This window comes from Hemiscyllium ocellatum, chromosome 31 (genome assembly GCF_020745735.1).
Source record: "Hemiscyllium ocellatum isolate sHemOce1 chromosome 31, sHemOce1.pat.X.cur, whole genome shotgun sequence".
Classification (NCBI taxonomy): domain Eukaryota; kingdom Metazoa; phylum Chordata; class Chondrichthyes; order Orectolobiformes; family Hemiscylliidae; genus Hemiscyllium; species Hemiscyllium ocellatum.
In genome coordinates this window covers 4,114,308-4,136,793 of record NC_083431.1, presented here as the reverse complement: position 1 = coordinate 4,136,793, position 22,486 = coordinate 4,114,308, and the positions used below count along the sequence as shown (strand labels likewise).

Here is a 22,486-nt window from a genome sequence, read left to right as displayed (position 1 = left end):
GCACTGCACTGTCAGAGGGTCAGTGCTGAGGGAGTGCCGCACTGTCGGAGGGTCAATGCTGAGGGAGTGCCGCACTGTCGGAGGGTCAGTGCTGAGGGAGTGCGGCACTGTCCGTGGGTCAGTGCTGAGGGAGTGCTGCAATGCCGTGGGGTCAATGCAGAAGGAGTGGGCACTGTTTGGAGGGTCAGTGCTGAGGTAGTGCTGTACTGTCGGGGGGTCAGTGCTAAGGGAGAGTGCACTGTCGGAGAGTTAGTGCTGAGGGAGTGCCGCACTGTCAGAGGGTCAGTGCTGAGGGAGTGCCGCACTGTCAGAGGGTCAGTGCTGAGGGAGTGCCGCACTGTCAGAGGATCAGTGCTGAGGGAGTGCCGCACTGTCGGACGGTCAGTGCTGAGGAAGCCCCACACTGTCAGAGGGTCAGTGCTGAGGAAGTGCCGCACTGTCAGAGGGTCAGTGCTGAGGGAGAGCCGCACTGTTGGAGGGTCAGTGCTGAGGTAAATATAGAAGATTCCATGACCGTTAGGTGATGCAGAGCTCAGCTTGCTCGCCTTGCTGCGCTGGGACAATATTAATCTCCCACCAAAATCACAAAAACCGGGTATTCTGTCATCATCACATCGCTTTTCTGGGATGTTGCTCTGTGAAAGTCCAGTTTCAAAATGATCAGATCGCAGGCAGTGTGGGCTGTTTGGCGGATGTGACCATTGTTTACTGATTGTGGTATGATTTCATTTTTGAACTATCATTATCTGATTTTTACACACTACATTTTGACTAAAATAGTTTTTAAAAAGTTAAGAATGCTACCTTAAGATGACCGCAGATATTGCTGAAGTGTGGAAAGTGAAGGAATTCATTTTAGAATAAATTTAATAACTCAGTCAGGCATCAATAAACATTCATCTCATGTTTTAAATTCTCCTTACACCAGAAGGGAAAATATTGAATATGAACATGCTGCCTTGAACTATCCAGCTTGTAATGACAGTACAGCCAGACTTCAATAACACAACTGAACCATATTTCAGTTGCAGTTTGGCAGAACAGAAGTAGAGAGAAAGAATGAGAATCATCGAATCCTTCAAGTGTGGGAACGTGCCATTTGGCACAACATGTGTACACTGACGTACTGAACAACATTCCACTCACACCTCCTACCCAATCCACCCGAACCTGCACATCTTCGGAGGAAACCCATGGTGTAGGGGGGTGCGGAGTGGGGTGTGCAGGGTGGGAGGTGGGTGGGGGAGGCAGGGTGGGGGAGGCAGAGTGGGGGGTGCGGGGTGGGTGGAGTAGGGTGGGGAGTGTGGGGTAGGGGGTGCGAGGTGGGGGATGCAGGGTGGGGGAGGCAGGGTGGGGGTGTGGGTTGGGGGTCACAGTGGGGGTTGTGGGGTGTGGTGTGCAGGGTGGGGGTTGCGGGGTCGGGGGTGCAGGGTGGGAGGGTGTGGCGTGGGTGGTGCAGGGTGGGGGAGGCAGGGTGGGGTGTGTGGGGTGGGGGTGCAAGTTGGGGGTGCATGAGGGAAGGGTGGGGGAGGTGCATCCTTTTCCTTGGTGACGTTGCCCTCGATCTCTCCACCACGCCCACTCCAGTGACAGGCTCCACCCACAATCCCAGCTCCAGCCCCATACTGGGTCCTTGCTCCCACCCCTGCCGAGTTGTCACCATCCCCCCAGACCTCCCCCTCACTGAGGACGAACGGTCAGTCCTCAGCAAAGGCCTCACCTTCATTCCCTTGAGCTCCTGGATCAACAAATTCATCTCGTGTTGCATCATCAAACATTTCTTCTGCCACCTCCATCAAGACCCCCACCCAGCCTCCGAGGACCCTCCTCCTGCCATTAGTGGATGGGATTACTCAACACCCCATCCATCTGGACACCCTGTGCTGGTCTGTTACCCAACCTTGATCTCTTCATTTCCAACTGCTGCTGTGAATAGACCGCCTAAACCTGTCGATCTGCCTTACCCACTCCAACCTCTCACCCTTGCAATGCGCAGCCCTTCAGTCTCTCCGCTCCAACCCTAACATCATCATCAAACCAACAGACAAGGGGGCGCAGTGGTAGTTTGGTGCACCGACCTCTACACTGATGAAGCCAGGTGCCAACTCGCAGACCCCTCCTCCCACTGCCCCCTTACTCCGACCTCATCTCTCATCACTGAACCATCATCTCCCAGACCATCCATAGCCTCATCACCTCTGGGAATCTCCAACCTCATAGTCCGAGAACTCTGTACTGCCTGATTCTACCTCCCACCTAAGATTCACAAACCTGACTGCCCTGGTTGACCCATTGTCTGAGCCTGCTCCTACCCCACCGATCTCATCTCTGCAACCATTTACACCGTTCTGTCCCTTTAGTCCAGGAACTCCCCACCTACGTTCTGGACACCACCCACGCTCTTCACCACCTCCAAGACTTCCGTTTCCCTGGCCCCCAACGCCTTATCTCCACCACGGACATCCAGTCCCTGTACACATCTATCAGCCAGAAGAAGGCCTCCAAGCCCTCTGTTTTGTCCTCTCATGCCGACTCAACCAATACCCTTCCACTGAAACTATCATTCGCCTGCTGAACTGGTCCTCCCCCTCAATAACGTCTCCTTCCAACCTCCCTATTCCTCCAAACCAAAAGGGTAACCATGGGTATCTGCATGGGCCTCAGTTATGCCTGTTTCTTCATTGGGTACATGGAACAGTCCATCATCCACAGCCACACTGGCACCATTCTCCAGCTTTTCCTCCATTACGTCGGTGACTATATCAGCACTACATTGTACTCCCACGAGGAAGTTGAACAGTCAACATTACCATCACCTTCCACTCCGACCTTAAGTCCAGCTGGACCATATCGGACACCTTCCTTCCCTCCTGGACCTCTCCATCTCCATTTCTGGCAACTGACTCAACACTGGCATTGTTTACAAACCCACCGACTCCCACAGCTACTTGGATTACACCTCCTCCCACCCATCTCCCGCAAAAATGCTATCCCATATTCCCAAATCCTCCACCCCCGCCATATCTGCTCCCAGGAGGATCAGTTCCACCACAGAACACACCAGATGGCCTCCTTCTTTAGAGACCGCAATTTCCCTTCCCACGTGGTCAACGACGCCATCCAGCTCATCTCCTCCACTTCCCGCACATCAGCCTTGAACCCTACCCCTCCAATCGCAACAAGGACAGATCCCCAGCACCCCCCCTCCCCGGCCCTCACCTTCCACCCTGCCAACCTCTGTACACAGCCCTCCCCACCGCTTTCAGAATCCTGCAGAGACCACTCCCTCCATGACTCCCCACTCACCCCCTCCCCAAATATCCACCCTCCACTCCCAGCACCTTCCCTTGCCACCGCAAGAGGTGTAAAACCTGCCCCCACATCTCTGTCCAAGGGCCCAAAGGATCCTTCCACATCTGACAGATTTATCTGCACTTCCACACGCCTCATCTACTGTGTGCATTGCTCTCTGTGTGGTCTCCTCTACATTGGGGAGACAGGACGCCAACTTGTGGAACGTTTCAGAGAACGTCTCCGGGACACATGCACAAAGAAACCCCACCGTCCTGTGGCCAAACACTTCAACCCCCTCCTCCCACTCCACGAAGGACATCTGGGCCTCTCCATCACCGCTCCCTAACCACCCAACGCCTGAAGGAACATAAAACATAGAACATAGAACAGTACAGCGCAGAACAGGCCCTTCGGTCCTCAGTGTTACACCGAGCTGTGAACTAATCTAAGCTCATCCCCCTACACTATCCCATCATCATCCGTGTGTTTAAATCTCCCTAATGTGGCTGAGTTAACTACATTGGCAGGTAGGGTATTCCACACCCATACCACTCTGAGTAAAGAACCTGCCTCTGACATCTGTCTTAAATCTATCACCCCTCAATTTGTAGCTATGTCCCCTTGTACACACTGACATCATCATCCTAGGAAAATGACTCTCTCTATCTACCCCATCTAATCCTCTGATCATCTTGTATGTCTATCAAATCTCCTCCTAGCCTTCTTTACTCCAATGAGAACAGACCCAAGTCTCTCAGCCTTTCCTCATAAGATCTTCCCTCTAGACCAGGCAACATCCTGGTAAATCTTCTCTGCACCTTTTCCAAAGTTTCCACATCATTCCTGTAATGGGGCGACCAGAACTGTATACAATATTCCAAGTGAGGCCGCACTAGCATTTTGTATAGTTGCAGCATGACATCACAGCTCCGGAACTCAATCCCTCTACCAATAAAACCTAACACATTGTATGCCTTCTTAACAGCACTATCAACCTGGGTGGCAACTTTCAGGGAGTTATGTACATGGACATCAAGATCCCTCTGCACATCCACACTACCAAGAATCTTTCCAGTGACCCAGTACTCTGCCTTCCTGTTATTCTTTCCAAAATGAATTACCTCACATTTAGCTGCATTGAACTCCATTTGCCACCTCTCAGCCCAATTCTGCAGTTTATCTAAGTCCTCCTGCAACCTGTAACATTCTTCCAAACTGTCCACCACTCCACCAACTTTAGTGTCATCTGCAAACTTACTAATCCATCCACCTATGCCTGACTCCAAGTCATTTACAAAAATGACAAACAGCAATGGCCCCAAAACAGATCCTTGTGGCACACCACTAGTGACCGGACTCCAGGCTGAATATTTTCCATTAACCATCACTCGCTGCCTTCTTACAGAAAGCCAGTTTCTAATCCAAACTGCTAAAACTCCCTCAATCCCATGTCTCTGCATTTTCTCCAATAGCCTACCACGTGGAACCTTATCAAAGGCTTTACTGAAGTCCATGTACACGTCAACTGCCCTCCCCCAATCCTGATGAAGGGTTTATGCTCGAAACATCGGTTCACCTGCTCCTTGGATGCTGCCTGACCTGCTGTGCTTTTCCAGCACCACACTCTCAACTCTGATCTCCAGCATCTGCAGTCCTCACTTTCTCCTAAAGTTGTATGTAGCTGCAACATAACTTGCCAACTTTTATCCTCAGTGCCCTGACCAATTGAAGCAAGCCTATCATATGTCTTCCTTCCTCCTTTACCCACTTGGGTTCCCACTGTCAGGGAGCAATGGATTTGAGCTTCAGGATCCCCCGGACTATCAATGCAGGGTCCTGCCATTTACTGGATACTTTGCTCTTGCGTTTGATCTCCCAAAATACCTCCCCCTCACACTTGGCCAGTTTAGACTCCCTTTCTCATTTTTCCACCCAGATTTCCACCTGGTTTATATCCTGCTGTATCCTTTGACAATCTTACTCACTATCCACAACTGCACCCATTTTTGTGCCATCTGCAGACTTACTAACAGAACATTTATGTTTTCATCCAAATCATTTATGTATTTGACAAACAGCAGAGGTCCCAGCATTGATTCTTGTGGAGCACCACTGGACACAGACCTCCAGACAGGCACCATCACCCCCCCCCCCCCCCCCCCCCCCCCCCCCCCCCACCTCCACAACTACCCTCTGGTTTCTATGGCCAAACCAACTTGTATTCAACTTCCCAGCTCACAGTGGATCCCATGTGACTTAATCTTTTGGACCGACCTATTATGAGGGACCTTGTCAAACGCTTTAATAATGTCAATCCACTACCGTCAGCAATCATCTTCATCACTGCCTCAAAAACCTCAATCACATCTGTGAGACGAGATGTCCCCTGCACAAAGCCGTGCTGACTGTCCCTAATGCAAGTAAATCCTGTCCCTAAGGATCTTCTCCAATAATTGCCTTACTACTGACATGTGCCTGTCCATCCTTTCATTTCCTGGATTATTCCTGTTGTCCTATGTTATGGACCAGGCCTGAACCCCCTCAAAACATTTCAACAAAGTAGTCTGGACCCTAACTTTGTGAGTTGTTTTAAGCAGGTGTAACACTGACATTCAAGGAGAGATTCATCTGATCAAACCACTTAGTTTTAAACAAAATAATTTATTTCCAAGATTACCCAATGATACACCAAACAGAACAGATTATAGAATAACCTAACCTATCTGAAAACGCAACAGATTATTCCAACTTAATGATGATGTTACAAATACTTGTAACAATCCCCATAAACACCCTTTGGCACAAAAGATAAATTCCAACCCAGGGTCTTACAGCAGCGAAGTTAGAGTGAGGGAGAATCAGCCTGGGACCTGCTTCCTTTGGGACAGCAGCTGTTTCCCCACTACTGCTAAACCCCAACCAAACCAGAGAAAAACTGGGCTCCCTCTCCTTTCATTGTGTAAGTATTCTATTTAAACCTGAATGCCTTCTGCCTGAGGCAGTATCTGTTAGATATAATCAAATTGACCCTAAAAAACTTACACCCTAGACTTTTTGGAGTCTGTGTTATTTACAACATCTCTGAAAATAAAACCCAAGGGCAGCATAACTTTGTTAAAGGAGCAGCATTGTTACACTTCCTGCCTTAAAAAAAACATCAATATTCAAAGTTGGCTTCATTTAAAAAAAACCATAATCCTAAATTGTTAATACACTACAGCACCCATATACATTACAGTGACAATAATCATGTAAACATGCACCACTATGTTCTGTTTCAGTCTGTTGTACTCCTGTCCCTGATCGCTAATGTTTCTCATTCGTATCTCAACAATGTGTCAGTAATCACGTTTTCTCACCCTGCCACATGCACAATGTTCAAACTGAATGGCTGTAACACCAAGCTCCATCTAAACAGGCTGGAAATATATCCTTAAATTTCTCTACAAACCTCAATGGGTGATGATCGGTGTATATGATAAACACTGAAATGTTGCAACACCAAGCTCAAAGTCGCCTTCTCAACCATTGAGTATTTCAGCTGATGAATGTTCAGCTTCCTGGAGCAATGCCCAATAGGTCTTTTTATCTTCTCGTTGTCTTCCTGCAAGAACACTGCACCGACACCCACATCACTGGCATCGATAGATACCTTGAATAGTTTTGTGTAATTAGGCCTGGCAAATACTGGGGCAGTGGGTAACACAGCTTTCAGGCTGTCAACTGCCTCTGACAATCTGCTGTTCAACTTCTTGCTTTTCTTTAGCAACTCAGTGAGTGGAGCCGCACTGCTAACATTTGGTATGAATTCTCAATAAAATCCACTCAATCCCAGGAACTGTAGTACTGCTCTCATTGTCGATGGTGTGAGAAACTCCCCAATTACCTTTTATTTGTTACATCCTGTGGGATCATTAGTCTGTGTCCGATAACATGGTCCAGGAAGGTGATTTGGGCTTTGGCAAATCCACTTTTAGCCAGGTTTATCACCAAACCTGCCTTCCAAAGTCAACCAAACAAGTCTGACAAATGTTGCAAATATTCCCTCCATGTGTGACTAAAAATCACCAGGTTATCGATATAAACTACACAATTGGGTAATCCGGCAATGATCTTACTGGTTACTCTCTGAAATGGGGTTGGTGCATTCTTCATACCAAATGGCATGACTTTAAACCGATAGAGTCCATTCGGCGTTATGAAAGCCAGAACTGCTTTTGCTCTTTCTGACAAAGGTAGCTGCCAGTAGCCTCTGAGCAAGTCCAAGTTAGAAATATAAGTTACTTGTCCCAGCTTGTTAACACAGTCTTCCAAGTGCAGAATTGGATATGTATCAGTTTTTGTAACTGCACTGACTTTGCGATAGTCCACACATAACTGTTGGGTACCATGTGGCTTTGGCACCATGACTATGGGTGAGCTCCAGTCACTGTAACTTACTTCAGTTATGTCATCTTGGAGCATGCATTCAATCTCCTTTTGAACCCGTGCACCTTTAGAGGGTTATGTCTATAAGGATGATGCTTAATTGGAACAGCATCTCCTATATCTACATCATGCATAATTAGGTTAGTACTGCCCAGCTTATTTCCACATACCTCCCCATGTGACAGTAATAACTCTTTCAGGGCATTTCAATTTTCCTCCAGAAGGTAACTCAATAATTCATCCAAACTTTTGACAACTTCCTCATTGTCCAATTTAATTTGAGGAACGTCCAATTGAGAATCTGAACGTGGTTCTTCACTCTGTGCTATAATCAATAACACAATCCCCTTTGGCTTCCCTTCCCTGTCAAAATACCTTTTGAGCATTTTCACATGACACACACTGCAGGATTTCTTTCTGTCTAGAGTTCCTATCAAATAGTTCACCTCACTCAATTTCCGTTTGACTTGATAAGGTCCACTAAACCTTGTTGTGGTTCTGTTGCCAAGCTGGGAATTTGTGTTGCAGACGTTTCGTCCCCTGTCTAAGTGACATCCTCAGTGCTTGGGAGCCTCCTGTGAAGCGCTTCTGTGATGTTTCCTCCGGCATTTATACTGGTTTGAATCTGCCGCTTCCGGTTGTCAGTTCCAGCTGTCCGCTGCAGTGGCCGGTATATTGGGTCCAGGTCGATGTGCTTATTGATTGAATCTGTGGATGAGTGCCATGCCTCTAGGAATTCCCTGGCTGTTCTCTGTTTGGCTTGTCCTATAATAGTAGCGTTGTCCCAGTCGAATTCATGTTGCTTGTCATCTGTGTGTGTGGCTACTAAGGATAGCTGGTCGTGTCGTTTTGTGGCTAGTTGGTGGTCATGGATGCGGATCGTTAGCTGTCTTCCTGTTTGTTCTATGTAGTGTTTTGTGCAGTCCTTGCATGGGATTTTGTACACAACTATTATAGGACAAGCCAAACAGAGAACAGCCAGGGAATTCCTAGAGACATGGCACTTATCCACAGATTCTATCAACAAACACATCGACCTGGACCCAATATACCAGCCACTGCAGCGGACAGCTGGAACTGACAACCGGAAGCGGCAGAGACAAACCACTATAAATGCTGGAGGAAACATCACAGAAGTGCTTCACAGGAGGGTCCCAAGCACTGAGGATGTCACCTAGACAGGGGACGAAACGTCTGCAACACAAACTCCCAGCTCGGCGAACAGAACCACAACAACGAGCACCCGAGCTACAAATCTTCTCCCAAACTTTGTCCACTAAACCTTGCTTTTAAAGGTTCACCTGTCACTGGAAGTAACAATAACACCTTATCCCCAATTGCAAAATTGTGAATTTTTGACTTCTTGTCTGCTTCCTGTTTCATTGTTTGCTGTGATACTTTTAAATGCTGTCCTGCCAACCTGCCCGCTCTACTCAATCATTCCCAAAAATTGACACATAGTCCAAATATGTTACCTTGGAATTCTGACTTTCCAATTTCTCCTTAATCAATTTTACTGGTCCTCTCACTTCATGTCCAAAAACAAATTCGAATGGACTGTATTTGGTATTTGGAATGTGTTCCTGGAAAAGCTCAGCAGGTCAGGCAGCATCCGAGGAGCAGGAAATATCAACGTTTCGGGCTTAAGCCCTTCATCAGGGATTAAGCTTGCGAGCCGGGGCTGAGAGGTAAATGGGAGGGGGGAGGGGGTGGGGGAAGGTAACTGGGAATGCAATCAGTAGATGAAGGTGGGGGAGAAGGGGATAGTCCTGATGAAGGGCTTATTTCCGAAACGGTGATTCTCCTGCTCCTATAAACCCTCAACATGGTCTTTAATGTCTGATGCCACCTTTCTAGCCCCCGTTGTGATTCTGGATGGTATGCAGAAGGTTTGAATTGCTTTATTCCTAAACTGTCCATAACTTCCTTGAATAATTTTGATGTGAAGTTTGACCCTTGATCTGACTGTATATCTGTCAGTAGTCGATATTAGTGAAAAGTTTGAGTAATTCCTCTGTATTCCTTTTAGCTGTGCTATTGTGTAGTGGAACGGCCTCTGGAAATCTAGTTGACACAACCATTATTGTTAACAAATACTGATTCCTACTTTTTGTTTTAGATAGGATCCTACACAATCAATTAAGACTCTTGTAAAAGGTTCCTCAAATGCAGGAAAGGCATTAAAAGTGCAGGTTTTATCACTGCCTGTGGTTTGCCAATTACCTGACACATCTGGCAAAATTCAGCTCCATCTTTGTGCAGTCCAGGCCAGTACAAATATTTTTGTATTTTAGCCTGAGTTTTCCTAACCCCTAAACGACCCCTAGTGGTAACTCATGTGCTACCCGTAACACTTCCATTCTATAACCCACTGGCAATATGACTTAGAATTGAACATTGAACATAGAACAGTAGAGGCCCTTCGGCCATCGATGTTGTGCTGGCCTTTTATCCTACTCTAAGATCAGACTAACCCACATACCCTACATTGTACTGTCACCCATGTGCTTATCCAAGAGTCACTTAAATATCCCCAATGTCTCTGACTCTACTCCCACTGCTGGCAGTGCATTCCACACACCCCCCACTCTCTGTGTAAAGAACCTACCGCTGACATCTCCCCTAAACCTTCCTTCAATCACCTTAAAATTATACCCCCTGTGATAGCCACTTCCACCATGGGGAAAAGTCTTTGTCTATCCACACTCTCTCTGCCTCTCACCATCTTGAACACCTCTATCAAGTCACCTCTCATCCTTCCTCACTCCAATGAGTAAAGCCCTAGCTCCCTCGACCTTTCTTCCTAAGACATGCCCTCCAGTCCAGGCAGCTCCTGGTAAACCTCCTCTGCACCCTCTCTAAAGCTTCCACATTTTTCCTATGATGAGGTGACCAGAACAGGACACAATATTCCAAGATTGGTCTAATCAGGGCTCTATAGAGCTGCAGCATAACCTCGCGGCTCTTAAACTCAATCCCCCTGCTAATTAAAGCCCACACACCATACGCTTTCTTAACAGTCCTATCAACTTGGGTGGCAACTTTGAGGGATCTATGGACATGATCCCCAAGATTCCTTGTTCCTCCACACTGCCAAGAATCCTGCCTTTAACCCTGTATTCCGCATTCAAAGTGAATCACTTCACACTTTTCCAGGTTGAACTCCACCTGCCACTTCTCAGCCCAGCTCTGCATCCTGTCAATTTGTCATTGCAACCTACAACAGCCCTCCACACTATCCACCACTCCACCAACCTTCCTGTCATCAGCAAACTTACTAACCCACCCTTCCACTTCCTCATCCAAGTCATTTATACAAATCACAAGGAGCAGACGTCCCAGAACCAATCCCTGCGGAACACCCACTGGTCACTGAGCTCCAGGCTGAATACTTTCCATCTACTACCACCCTCTGTCTTCTATGGGCCAGCCAATTCTATATCCAGACAGACAGGCTTCCCTGTATCCCATGCTTCCTTACTTTCTGAATGAGCCTACTGTGGGGAACCTTATCAAATGCCTTGCTGAAATCCATGGACACTATATCCACTGCTCTACCTCCATCAATGGGTTTTGTCACATTCTCAAAGAATTCAATAAAGTCTGTGAGGCATAGCCTGCCCCTGACAAATCCATGTCGACTATCTCTAATCAAATTATGGATTTCCAAGTAATCATGAATCCTGTCTCTCAGAATCCTCTCCAATACTGTGCTCAAAACTGATGAAAGACTGACTGGTCAGTAATTCCAAGGATTATTCCTATTCCTTTTTTTGAACAAGGGAACATTTGCCACCCTCTAATCATCTGACTTGATGAATTTCTGCCCATTTCTCATCTTTCTGAATATGTGATGGTCTCCATTTCCTCATTAAGACACCATTTTTAAGGTAATAATATTCAGGGATACATTTGGATTTTTTTTGTGTATGCCTTTTGATACACTTGCTTTAAGTTTCCATCTTGTGAGGCAGCACAGTGGCTCAGTGGTTAGCACTGCTGACTCACAGCACCAGGGACACAGGTTCGATTCCAGCCTCAGGCTACTGTCTGTGTGGAGTTTGCACGTTCTCCCCGTGTCTGCGTGGGTTTCCTCCGGGTGCTCCGGTTTCCTCCCACAGTCCAAAGATGTGAAGGTCAGGGTGAATTGGCCATGCTAAATTGCTCGTAGTGTTAGGTGCATTAGTCAGAGGGAAATGGGTCTGGATGGTTTACTCTTCGGAGGGTCAGTGTGGACTTGTTGGGCTGAAGGGCCGTTTCCATACTGTAGGGAATCTAATCTTTCTGCTGTAACCCGGTTAATTTATCTGAGCTAAAGATGTCTGCTGTGTCATCTATCTGCTCCTACTTTATCTCAACTATCTGATCAAACAGGGTCTCTGCCAATTCCACTCCAACATTCTTATCTATACTGTTTGAGCTCCCCTGTTTCAGCTGGTGACTTTGTAACCTCATTACCACACAGTCAGGAAAAGATTCCAGGATATGTTTCCTGTAATAGTTCAGTTGCCTGAGTGGCCATTGGCTTTTCAACCACAGCAGGCAGCACTCCAACCTGTGAACCAGCCACATCATTAACAAGGACACGTTGTATTCCTGGAGCTGAGAGATTGTCTAGTACTCCTCCCATGACTTCTCTACTCTTCACTGGACACTCTAACCTCACACTACATCATTGAGCAATCCTTGTCTCATTGTAAATTCCCATTTCTAGTCCCTTTTCTGGCAATAGTCCTTCAGAGGTACATATCTCCTCATCTTTTAACATCAAAGTTTGAGAGGATCCTGTGTCTCTTAATATCCAAACCTCTCTATCTGCTGCTCCCGGCTTATGTGAGTAAACTTTACCTTTGCAGGTTATTGGTTTAAGAAGATCTGGCACTTCCTCCTTGACCGACCTCTGACCAGTGTGTACATTCTGGTGCAGCTTTCTAACCTCCACTGTTGCTTTTCACTCCAACAAACTTCACTGGCTTATCCTGTTTTCCTACATCTGGCTTCTCCTAACCCAACAACACTGTGATTTCATGTGGCCTACTTTATTGCAGTGAAAAACATTGGAGCTTTTTAACTTCTCTATCCCCTTCAAGGGTTCCCTTTTTGCCCTGTGGTAGGTTCTCCTCCCGAGCTACACTGAGATTCACCTTTCTCTCTCCACGTGAGGATTTCTCTATTCCCCAGTTTCTATCCCTCACAGATTGAAATTGATTTTGGAAGCCAAACTGTGTTTATGGATCAACTCGTAACCATCAGCCATTTCAGCTGCTTATCCCTGCCATTTTAACTCTCTGCTCTTCCACATAAATTCTCACTACTTCAGAAGTTATTTTTTGAACTCCTCCAAAATAATTGTCTCTCTAAGAGCATCATAGGTTTGTTATATTTTTAAAGCTCTTATCCACCAATCAAAATTACTTTGATCCTTTCAAACTCAGTGCAGGTTTGACCAGGGTCCTTCCTTAGATTCCTGGCATGTTGCCTGTAGGTATCTGGCACATGCTGATACGCCCTTAAGATGGCTTCCTTCACACCCCTCACACGCCCAGATACCGCCCCCTGATAGTGATGTGAATATCTCACTAACTCCACCTACAAGTTTTGTATGGATTAACAAAACCCACATGGTCACTGTCCACTGCATTTGTTTAGCCACTTTTTCAAATGAGATGAAACAGGCTTCCACTTTCTTCTCATCTCTCCTGGAAGACCCTGGGTTGGATTGTACCTTTTGTGCCGAGGGATGTTTATGGGGATTGTTGCAAGTATTTGGAACAGCATCATTAAAGGATGGTCTGTTGGGTTTTTGGTAGGCAATGCTCCCTTTTGATGACCATGGGTTTGCTCATCCTCACTGCCTCGCTCACTCAGCTTACCTTCGGCCTTCAGCTCCAGCCTTTTAAGTTGACCTTCCTGTCGAAGGAACAATTACCAAAGTTCAAACTCTCTTTTTCTCTCTTTACTGGTTTTAATTGTAACTCAAGGTTTGTGCGAAGATTTGTAGCTCGGGTGCTCGTTGTTGTGGTTCTGCTCGCCGAGCTGGAAGTTTTTGTTGCAAACGTTTCGTCCCCTGGCTAGGAGACATCATCAGTGCTCTGGAGCCTCCTGCAAAGCGCTTCTTTGATGTTTCTCCTTTAATTGTAACTCCTGGTCTTTTGCCTCTAACTCAAGCTGCTTCATTTGCAATTGAACTTTATTCATCTCGAAAGACACTGATGGCATTTCCAGCAAATGTAAATGCTGAGTTATTGCTGTCATTATCTCTCCTATCCTTACGGAAGGAGGCAGCTCCAACCCCATCTTATCTGCTAATTCCTGCAGCTTGGTCTTAACCACCTTTTGTAAAATCCCCAAGGTCACCCCCAGAAAACTCTTGATGACTGAAAGAGTCATTGCTATCCCAAGCACCATTCAAATCAACCGAATTCAACACCTGGAATAAAAGACACTAACACCTACCAGTTGCTGCCTTAGAGTTCAACAACTTAGATTACTTACAGTGTGGAAAAAGGCCCTTCGGCCCAACAAGTCCACGCTGACCCGCCGAAGCGCAACCCACCCATACCCCTACATTTACCCATTACCTAACACTATGGGCAATTTCCCATGGCCAATTCACCTGCACATCTTTAGACTGTGGGAGGAGACCAGAGCACCTGGAGGAAACCCACACAGACACGGGGAGAACGTGCAAACTCCACACAGTCAGTCACCTGAGGCGGGAATTGAACCTGGGTCTCTGGCGCTGTGAGGCAGCAGTGCTAACCACTGTGCCACCGTGCCACCCACAAACTCTAAACCCCAATTTGGAACTGCAGAACACATCCTGCAAAGATCCCCCTGTCTGGTATGGACCAGGCTAGACCCCTCAAAACATCTCAGGGAAGTAGCCTGGACTCTAACTTTGCTCAGTGTTTTCAGCAGGTGTGAAGTGGATATTCCAGGAGGGATGCAGCTGGTCAAACCACTTAGTTTTAAACAAAACAGAATTTGTTTACAAGATTACCGAATGAAACACAAACACAAGAGAACAGAATATAGAACAACTTAACCTCTCCGAAAACCCAACAGACCATCCTTTAATGATGCTGTTCCAAATACTTGCAACAATCCCCATAAACATCCCTCGGCACAAAAGGTACAATCCAACCCAGGGTCTTCCAGGAGAGATGTCAGAGAGGGGGAGGATCAGCATGGAGCTGCTTCTCTGGGTCCAGCAGCTTCACAACTGACCGGTGGCTAAACCCAAACCAAACCCAAACCAGAGAAAAGCTGATCTGGGAGAACTGGTCATTCCCCTTTCATTGGACCAGTGTTGTTTTCTATTGGAAAGCCTTCTACCCAAGGCAGTATCTGTCAGCTATTATCAAACTGGCCCTAAAACCCTTCAAACCTACACTGCTTGGAATTGCTGCTATTACAACTTCTCTGAAAGAAAGGCAAGGACAACATAACCTTGTTATAGGAGCAGCATCGTCACACCTTCTTACACAAAAAAACCAATATTGGCTATTCTGGAGTCTTCTGGGATCTCTCCCGTGGCTAAAGAGGATACAAAGCTCTCTCTCAATGCCAAGAAATCTCCTCCCTTCCACCACAGTATCCTGGAATCGATCCCTGAACAGTTCACTATAATAGATTCCTGGGATAATGCCATCAAGCCCACCTTGTTGGTGATGGTCACAGCCTGGCATTTGTGTGGCGTGAATGTTACTTTGTCACTTGCCAGCCCAAGGCTGGATATTGTGCAGATCTTGTTGCATTTGAACATGGACTGTTTCAGTATCTGAGGAGTTAGGAACAGTGCTGATCATTGTGTGATCATCAGCAAACATCCCCACTTCTGACCTTCTGATGGAGGGAAGGCCATTGATTCAGTTGGCAGACTCTCCCAGTATCTCATATGTCTGTAAATATAATGCTGAAAACATCAAATGCTGAAGATCACAGCAGGTCAGGTAACATCCATGGAGAGACAGCAAGCTAACGTTTCCAGTCTAGATGATGCCTCATCACATCCTGTGTCAATATAACCGTGTATAAGGAAGAAATGTTCTCCCGTTCAGACCAACCTTCATCGGTGACTATGTATGTACTTAAAGATCTCTTATAATTTAAATGTATTTTTGAAATTTAAAAGTGCAGGAAAATAGACGACCTGTTTGAGACAGAAACATCCATCTGCCTATTGTCCATTGGCCGACAGACCTCAGATGATGATCTTTCCCCCCTGAGCAATGGCAGCAGCTGTCTCAGGCTTCAGTGCGACCCTCAGCACGTACTCAAGGACCTTGGAAGGTGACAGGCTGCAACTCTCAGTCATGGTTAACTCTTTACTCTGGAAAAAAAACAGGTTTCAGGCAAACTAAAGAGGGTCTCTCACAGAGTGGATGGTCCTCCAGGTTCAGGCTCCGAGTATGTACTGGGGAAGAGGCCGTAGAGAGTGGAGTCCTGTGTCACTCAGCAGCGTGGGATAAGCCTCATCACAAACCTTGGCATCATACTCCAGGCTTCCCACATAACGGCACATTCCAGACGGAGGGGGTGTGTGTGTGAGGGAGGTGTGTGTGTGTGTGTGAGATGTGTGTGTGTGAGGGAGTTGTATATGTGTGAGGGGTGTGTATGTGTGTGTGAGGGAGGTGTATGTGTGTGAGGGAGGTGTATGTGTATGTGAGGAGGTGTGTGTGAGGGAGGTGTGTGTGTGTGTGTGAGGGGTGTATGTGTGTGTGAGGGAGGTGTGTGTGTGTGTGTGAGGGAGGTGTGTGTGTGAGGGAGGTGTATGTGTGTGAGGGAGGTGTCCTGTGTGTGAGGGAGGTGTGTATGTGTGAAGGGGTTGTCCTGTGTGTGAGGGAGGCGTGTGTGAGGGAGGTGTGTATGTGTGAAGGGGGTGTCCTGTGTGTGAGGGAGGCGTGTGTGAGGGAGGTGTGTGTGTATGTGAGGAGGTGTGTGTGTTTGAGGGAGGTGTCCTGTGTGTGAGGGAGGTGTGTATGTGTGAAGGGGGTGTCCTGTGTTTGAAGGAGGTGTCCTGTGTGTGAGGGAGGTGTCCTGTATCTGAGGAAGGTGTCCCATGTGTGAGGAAGGTGTCCCGTGTGTGAATGGGGTGTCCCGTGTTGGAAGGCAGTGTCGTGTGTGTGAAGGAGGTGTCCTGTGTGTGAGGGAGTTGCCATCATGTGATGTTCTTTTTTTATTATGTGACTATCTGACTGGTAGAATAATCCCGTGGGGTTTATACCTGGAAGTGTGAGTGAGTGAGAGGTGGGGGAGCAGGTGTTTATGTACAGATGATGTGTAGAGAGATCTCTGTGTATTGCAGCGTATTCAGACTATTCCACTATTCCAACGAGCCACCACACACTGCAGCACAGGCGAACTTCGGAAAACAGAGGAGAACCACCTATACAACATATTCAAGAAGAACGGATACTCAAAAAACACAGTCCGCAGATTCCTCAAGAACAAACCACGACAAGCAGACCAAACACTGCCAGAAGCCCTAACCACCTTTCCATACATCAAAGAAGTTTCAGAAATGACAGCCAGACTACCACGATCCCTCGGAATCCTAGTAGCACACAAACCCAACAACACTCTCAAACAAAAACTAACAAACTTAAAAGACTCAGTACAACCCATGGACAAAACCAACATCGTCTACAAAATTCCATGCAAGGACTGCCACAAACACTGCATAGGACAAACAGGAAGAAAGTTAGCCACCAGGATACATGAACACCAGCTAGCCACAAAAAGACACGACCCTCTCTCCCTTGTAGCCCTACACACGAATGAATAAAACCACCATTTCGACTGGGACAACACATCTATCCTGGGACAGGCTAAGCAAAGGCATGCCAGAGAATTCCTAGAGGCCTGACACTCCAACCACAACGCCATAAACAAACACATAGATCTAGATACCATCTATCAACCCCTCAGAAAACAAACAGGAAATGACATCACCACAAACCCCAGGAACCCCAGCCAGGTGAAAGATATAAATAGAAAGCAGGAGATAACAGCTTCGCTTCACTTGGAGGTCACCACTGATGATGTTACCTAGCCAGGTAATGAAATGTCTGGATATCAAACCTACAGCTCAGCGAGCAAACCTACACCTGAAGTATTCAGACTGACTCGCAAGTTTCCTTTTATTCATTCACGGGATGTGGGATTCTCTGGCTGGGCCTGTATTTATACACATCCCTAATTACCCAGAGGGCAGTTAAGAGTCAACCACATAGCTGTGGCTCTGAGTGACATGTCGGCCAGACCAGGTAAGGATGACAGATTCCTTCCCTAAAGGACATTAGTGAGCCAGATGAATTTTTCTCGACAATCAGTTATGGATTCATGGTTGACATAATTAGGTTGTTAACTCCAGGTTTTTTGTCAGAATTCCAATCCCACCATCTGTGGAATTTGAACCCAGGTCCTGAGGTTACCAGCCTGGGATTCTGGGTTACTAGTTCCGGGAGACGATATTACTGCCACCCAGGTAGTGGACCACAGATTTACTGAGACCTGTCCCCTTAAAGATACATGACCACATACAGTCATTGGGAACCAGGGGGATTTTAATTGAAAAGATTCAGCCAAAGAGGCAGGGAGGAGGTGGGGATTGAGATGAGTTGTTGTTATCTGGGTAGTGCCGGTACCTCAGTCTGCCTGTCTCTCAGTGTCTGCCCCACACCATGCCTGTCTCTCAGTGTGCCTGTACCTCAGCCTGCCTGTCACTCAGTGTCTGCCCCACACCATGCTTGTCTCACAGTGTGCCTGTACCCCAGTCTGCCTGTCTCTCAGTGTGAAGACAGTTTCAAAACAGAGTTCGAGAAATCTGTATCATAGAAACGGAGCCGGAAGGGGAGAGGGAGAATAGTGAGGTCGCTCTTTCAAAGAGCTAGGAGATGAGTGATGGGCTGAATGGGGTCATCCAGTACTATCTGATTCGCCGATACTAATGTGGACAATCTCACCAATCTCATCACCTTTGTTTCCCATTTTATAATGCAGCTTTTTGCCCTGTTACTGACACTAATAGCTAGTCTTCCCTGTCCCAGGATTTTGTTTCTCCTCAGCTGTTGGCTCTTGAATACAAGGAACTCGTCAAAACCCACCCCTCGTTTCCGCAGGAAGGAATACATTTCCCTCTGAGGAAGCTGCAGACTGAGCTCAGGGTGTGGGTAACCCAGAGAGTGCTGTGCTGATCAGTAACCTGACTGAGAGATTCCACAAGTGAGCCCAGAGAGTGGTCCAGATCCCCAGGACTGAACAGCAACCCCCCCTGGGAATGGCTACGGGACCCCTACTCACCCTGGTTAGTCTTTACGCTCTGGTCTGGACCTCTCACGGTCAGCAACTTCATCCGAATGGAACTAACGTTTGTTCATCAGCAAGGTAATCACTTCACCTCTGTTTGTGTTATTCGACTTCTTGCCATAACTGCACTCTCTTCTCTCAACATACCGTGATTCCCAGAAACTCTTCACTCTATTTGCTTTATGCATTTTGATTTACCTTTGGTATCTCTGCTTTTATCTCTTTATCATGAATGGACTTGATCTGTTTGTCTCTTTGTCCCGCTGTGCCTCTCTTTGTCTGTCTCTCTGTGTCTCTGCTTCTCTTATTCAGTCTCTCTTTGTGTCTGTCCCACACCATGCCTGTCTCTCAGTGTGCCTGTACCCCAGTCTGTCTGTCTCTTTGTGTCTGTCCCACACCATGCCTGTCTCTCAGTGTGCCTGTACCCCAGTCTGCCTGTCTCTCAGTGTCTGTCCCACACCGTGCCTGTCTCTCCATGTGCCTGTACCCCAGTCTGCCTGTCTCCCAGTGTCTGTCCCATACCGTGCCTGTCTCTCAGTCTGCCTGTACCCCAGTTTGCCTGTCTCTCAGTATTTGTCCCACACCATGCCTGTCCTTTCGCTTTCCTGTTTCTTACTGTGCCTTTCCATCAGCCCATCCCTCAGGGAGAGAGCTTGGCTCTCTCTGCCATTTCTCCAGCTGTAGGCAGTGAGCAGCCTTTGTCGAGTTGTCTGGGGTGGTTTGTTGTCCTCAGTTCCTGAGGGAGTTGTGTTTGTGACTCACACAGAACAGGAGTGTTTTGTGTTGAAGGTGTAATCTAAAGGCAGACATGTTCTCTCTCTCTCTCTCTCTCCCTCTGTTAAAACTGATGGCCAGCTGGGCCAAACTGAGCCCCTGAGACAGCAGGAGTGGGAGAGGTGAATTATGAAAAAACTTTAAAAATTGCTATCACGATAAGACCATTGATCCAGAAACCTAGGTCATTTTCTGGAGAGCTGGGCTCAAATCCCACAATGGCAGATGGTGGAATTGGAATTTAATAAACATTTGGAATGAAGAGTCTCATGGCGACCATGAATCCATTGTTGATTGTCAGAAAACCCCATCTGGCTCATTATTGTCCTTTTGGGAAGGAATCTGCCATCCTTACCTGGTCTGGCCTACATGTGACTCCAGACCCACAGCAATGTGGTTGACTCTTAACTGACCTCCTGGGCAATTAGGGATGGGCAATAAATGCTGGGCCCAGCCAGTGATGCCCACGTAGAATCATACAGCACGGAAACAGATCCTTTGGAACAACTCGTGCCAAATGCCGCCTTCACTATCCCATTTACCTGCGACTCTACTTTCAAGGAGCTATGAACCTGCACTCCAAGATCTTTTGCTCACTGCACTCCCCAGGATTCTACCATTAAGTGTATAAATCCTGCTAAGATTTACAGCATCTCATATTTATTTAAACTAAACTCCATCTGTCACTCCTCAGCCCATTGGCTCATCTGATCAAGATCCCGTTGTAATCTGAGGTAACCTTCTTCGCTGTTCACTACACCTCCAATTTTTGTATCATCCAAAACATTTTTTTTTCCATTCAGTCACAGGAGGTGAGCAGCACTGGCTCAGCCCAGAGGTCAACCCCATTGCTGTGGGTCTGGAGTCACGTGTAGGCCAGATCAGATTAGGATGGCAGACTCCTTCACCAAAGGGCATTAGAGACCCAGGTGGATTTTTCCAACGATTGACAACAGATTTGTGGTCATCATTAGACTCTTAATTCCATATATTTATTGAACTCAAACTTCACATCTGCTGTGGTGGGATTTGAACCCAGGCCCCCAGAACATTATCTGGGTCTCTGGAATAATAGTCCAGTGATAATGCCACTAGGCCATCACCTCTCAATGATAATAACGACAAAAGGTAGAGGACCCAGCACCGATCCTTGTGGTATTCCACTGGTCACAGGCCTCCAGTCTGAAAAACAATCCTCCACCACCACCCTCTGTCTTCTACCTTTGAGCCAGTTCTGTATCCAAATGGCTAGTTCTCCCTGTATTTCATGAGATCTAACCTTACTAATCAGTCTCCCATGGGGAACCTTGTCGAATGCCTTACTGAAGTCCATATAGATCACATCTACCGCTCTGCCCTCATCAATCTTCTTTGTGACTTCTTCAAAAAACTCAATCAAGTTTGTGAGACATGATTTCCCACACACAAAGCCATGGTGACTATCCCTAATCAGTCCTTGCCTTTCCAACAATGTACATCCTGTCCCTCAGGATTCCCTCCAGCAACTTGCCCAACACCGAGGTCAGGCTCACCGGTCTATAGTTCCCTGGCTTGTCCTTACCACCCTTCTTAAACAGTGGCACCACGTTAGCCAACTTCCAGTCTTCCGGCACCTCACCTGTGACTATCGATGATATGAATACTTCAGCAAGAGGCCCAGCAATTACACCAAACTCATCCTATAGGTGCCCAGCAATGGCTTTTAGGAATGGTATTTGTTAGGTCTGGAGGGTGTGGTGAGCAGACAGGGATAGTGGGTGAGCAGAGAGGGACATGGGGTGGAGAGGGACAGGGTTTGAGGTGGAGGCTAGAGAGGGAGAAGGGAAAATGGGGGGGGGGGGGGTAGGAAGGGCGATGGACAGGGAATGGGAAGGGAGGTGGAAGGGGATATGAAAGGAGATGGAGTGGGATGGGGAACAGGTAAGGATGGAGTGGGAGGTGGAGGGGGATGGAGAGGGGCGAAGGGGTTTGGGAAGGGGAATGGAGAGATACAGGAAGATGAGGAGTGGCAGGGGATGGGTGATGAAGGGGGACAGGGAGATGGAGAGAAATGGGAATAGAGAGATGGAGGAAGGTGGGGTGGAGAATGGGAGAGGGATGGGTGGTGGAGGGGGAGATGGAGGGGGGAAGGAGATATGGAGGGGTTGAGGATGGAGAGAGATGGGAATGGGGAGATGGAGGAAGATGGGGAGGGGGATGGGGATGTTCAGGGAGATGGGATGAAGAGGTTGGGGAGGGCATGTGCCCTGGAGTTAGGTATGGACCAAATGGTCTATTTCTGAAACTTGATTGGTTAAACATGTGAGTTTAATGTAACACCCAGTGTGATCCTGAGGCCAACACAGAGAGTGAGGAGCAGCCTGCTGCTCCCCCTGTAGGCCATTGGAACATGAACTCATCTTCCATCCAGTGTTAGAATGGGATATGGTTATCATGTGGACCACATGGACAAGGGGATTGGATAGCTATATTAGATCTAGCCCAATACCATCAGGGACACCATTGATTTAGGTGGGGCCAACTGGTGGCCAAAATGAGTATTGCAAGAGCCAGGTCCTGAGAAACTGATGATAAAACATGGGACAAAGAATTGGCCATTCAGCCCATCCAGTCAGCTCCAGCACGCAATGAGATCACGGCTATTCTGGTCATTCTCAACTCCACTTTACTGCCTTTT

General features: G+C 47.3%; 1 protein-coding gene across 2 annotated transcripts in view; it reads left to right on the top strand.

The window, feature by feature from the left end:
* The first annotated feature begins 18,881 nt into the window (after positions 1-18,881).
* Positions 18,882-22,486, top strand: part of scarf1 (scavenger receptor class F, member 1) — a 39,850-nt gene continuing 36,245 nt past the window's right edge. For both annotated transcript variants that reach the window (XM_060848011.1, XM_060848010.1), the window contains exon 1: positions 18,882-19,113. In XM_060848011.1, coding sequence (XP_060703994.1) covers positions 19,007-19,113 — 107 coding nt within the window. In that variant the 5' untranslated portion in view covers positions 18,882-19,006. The remainder of the gene's footprint in view (positions 19,114-22,486) is intronic.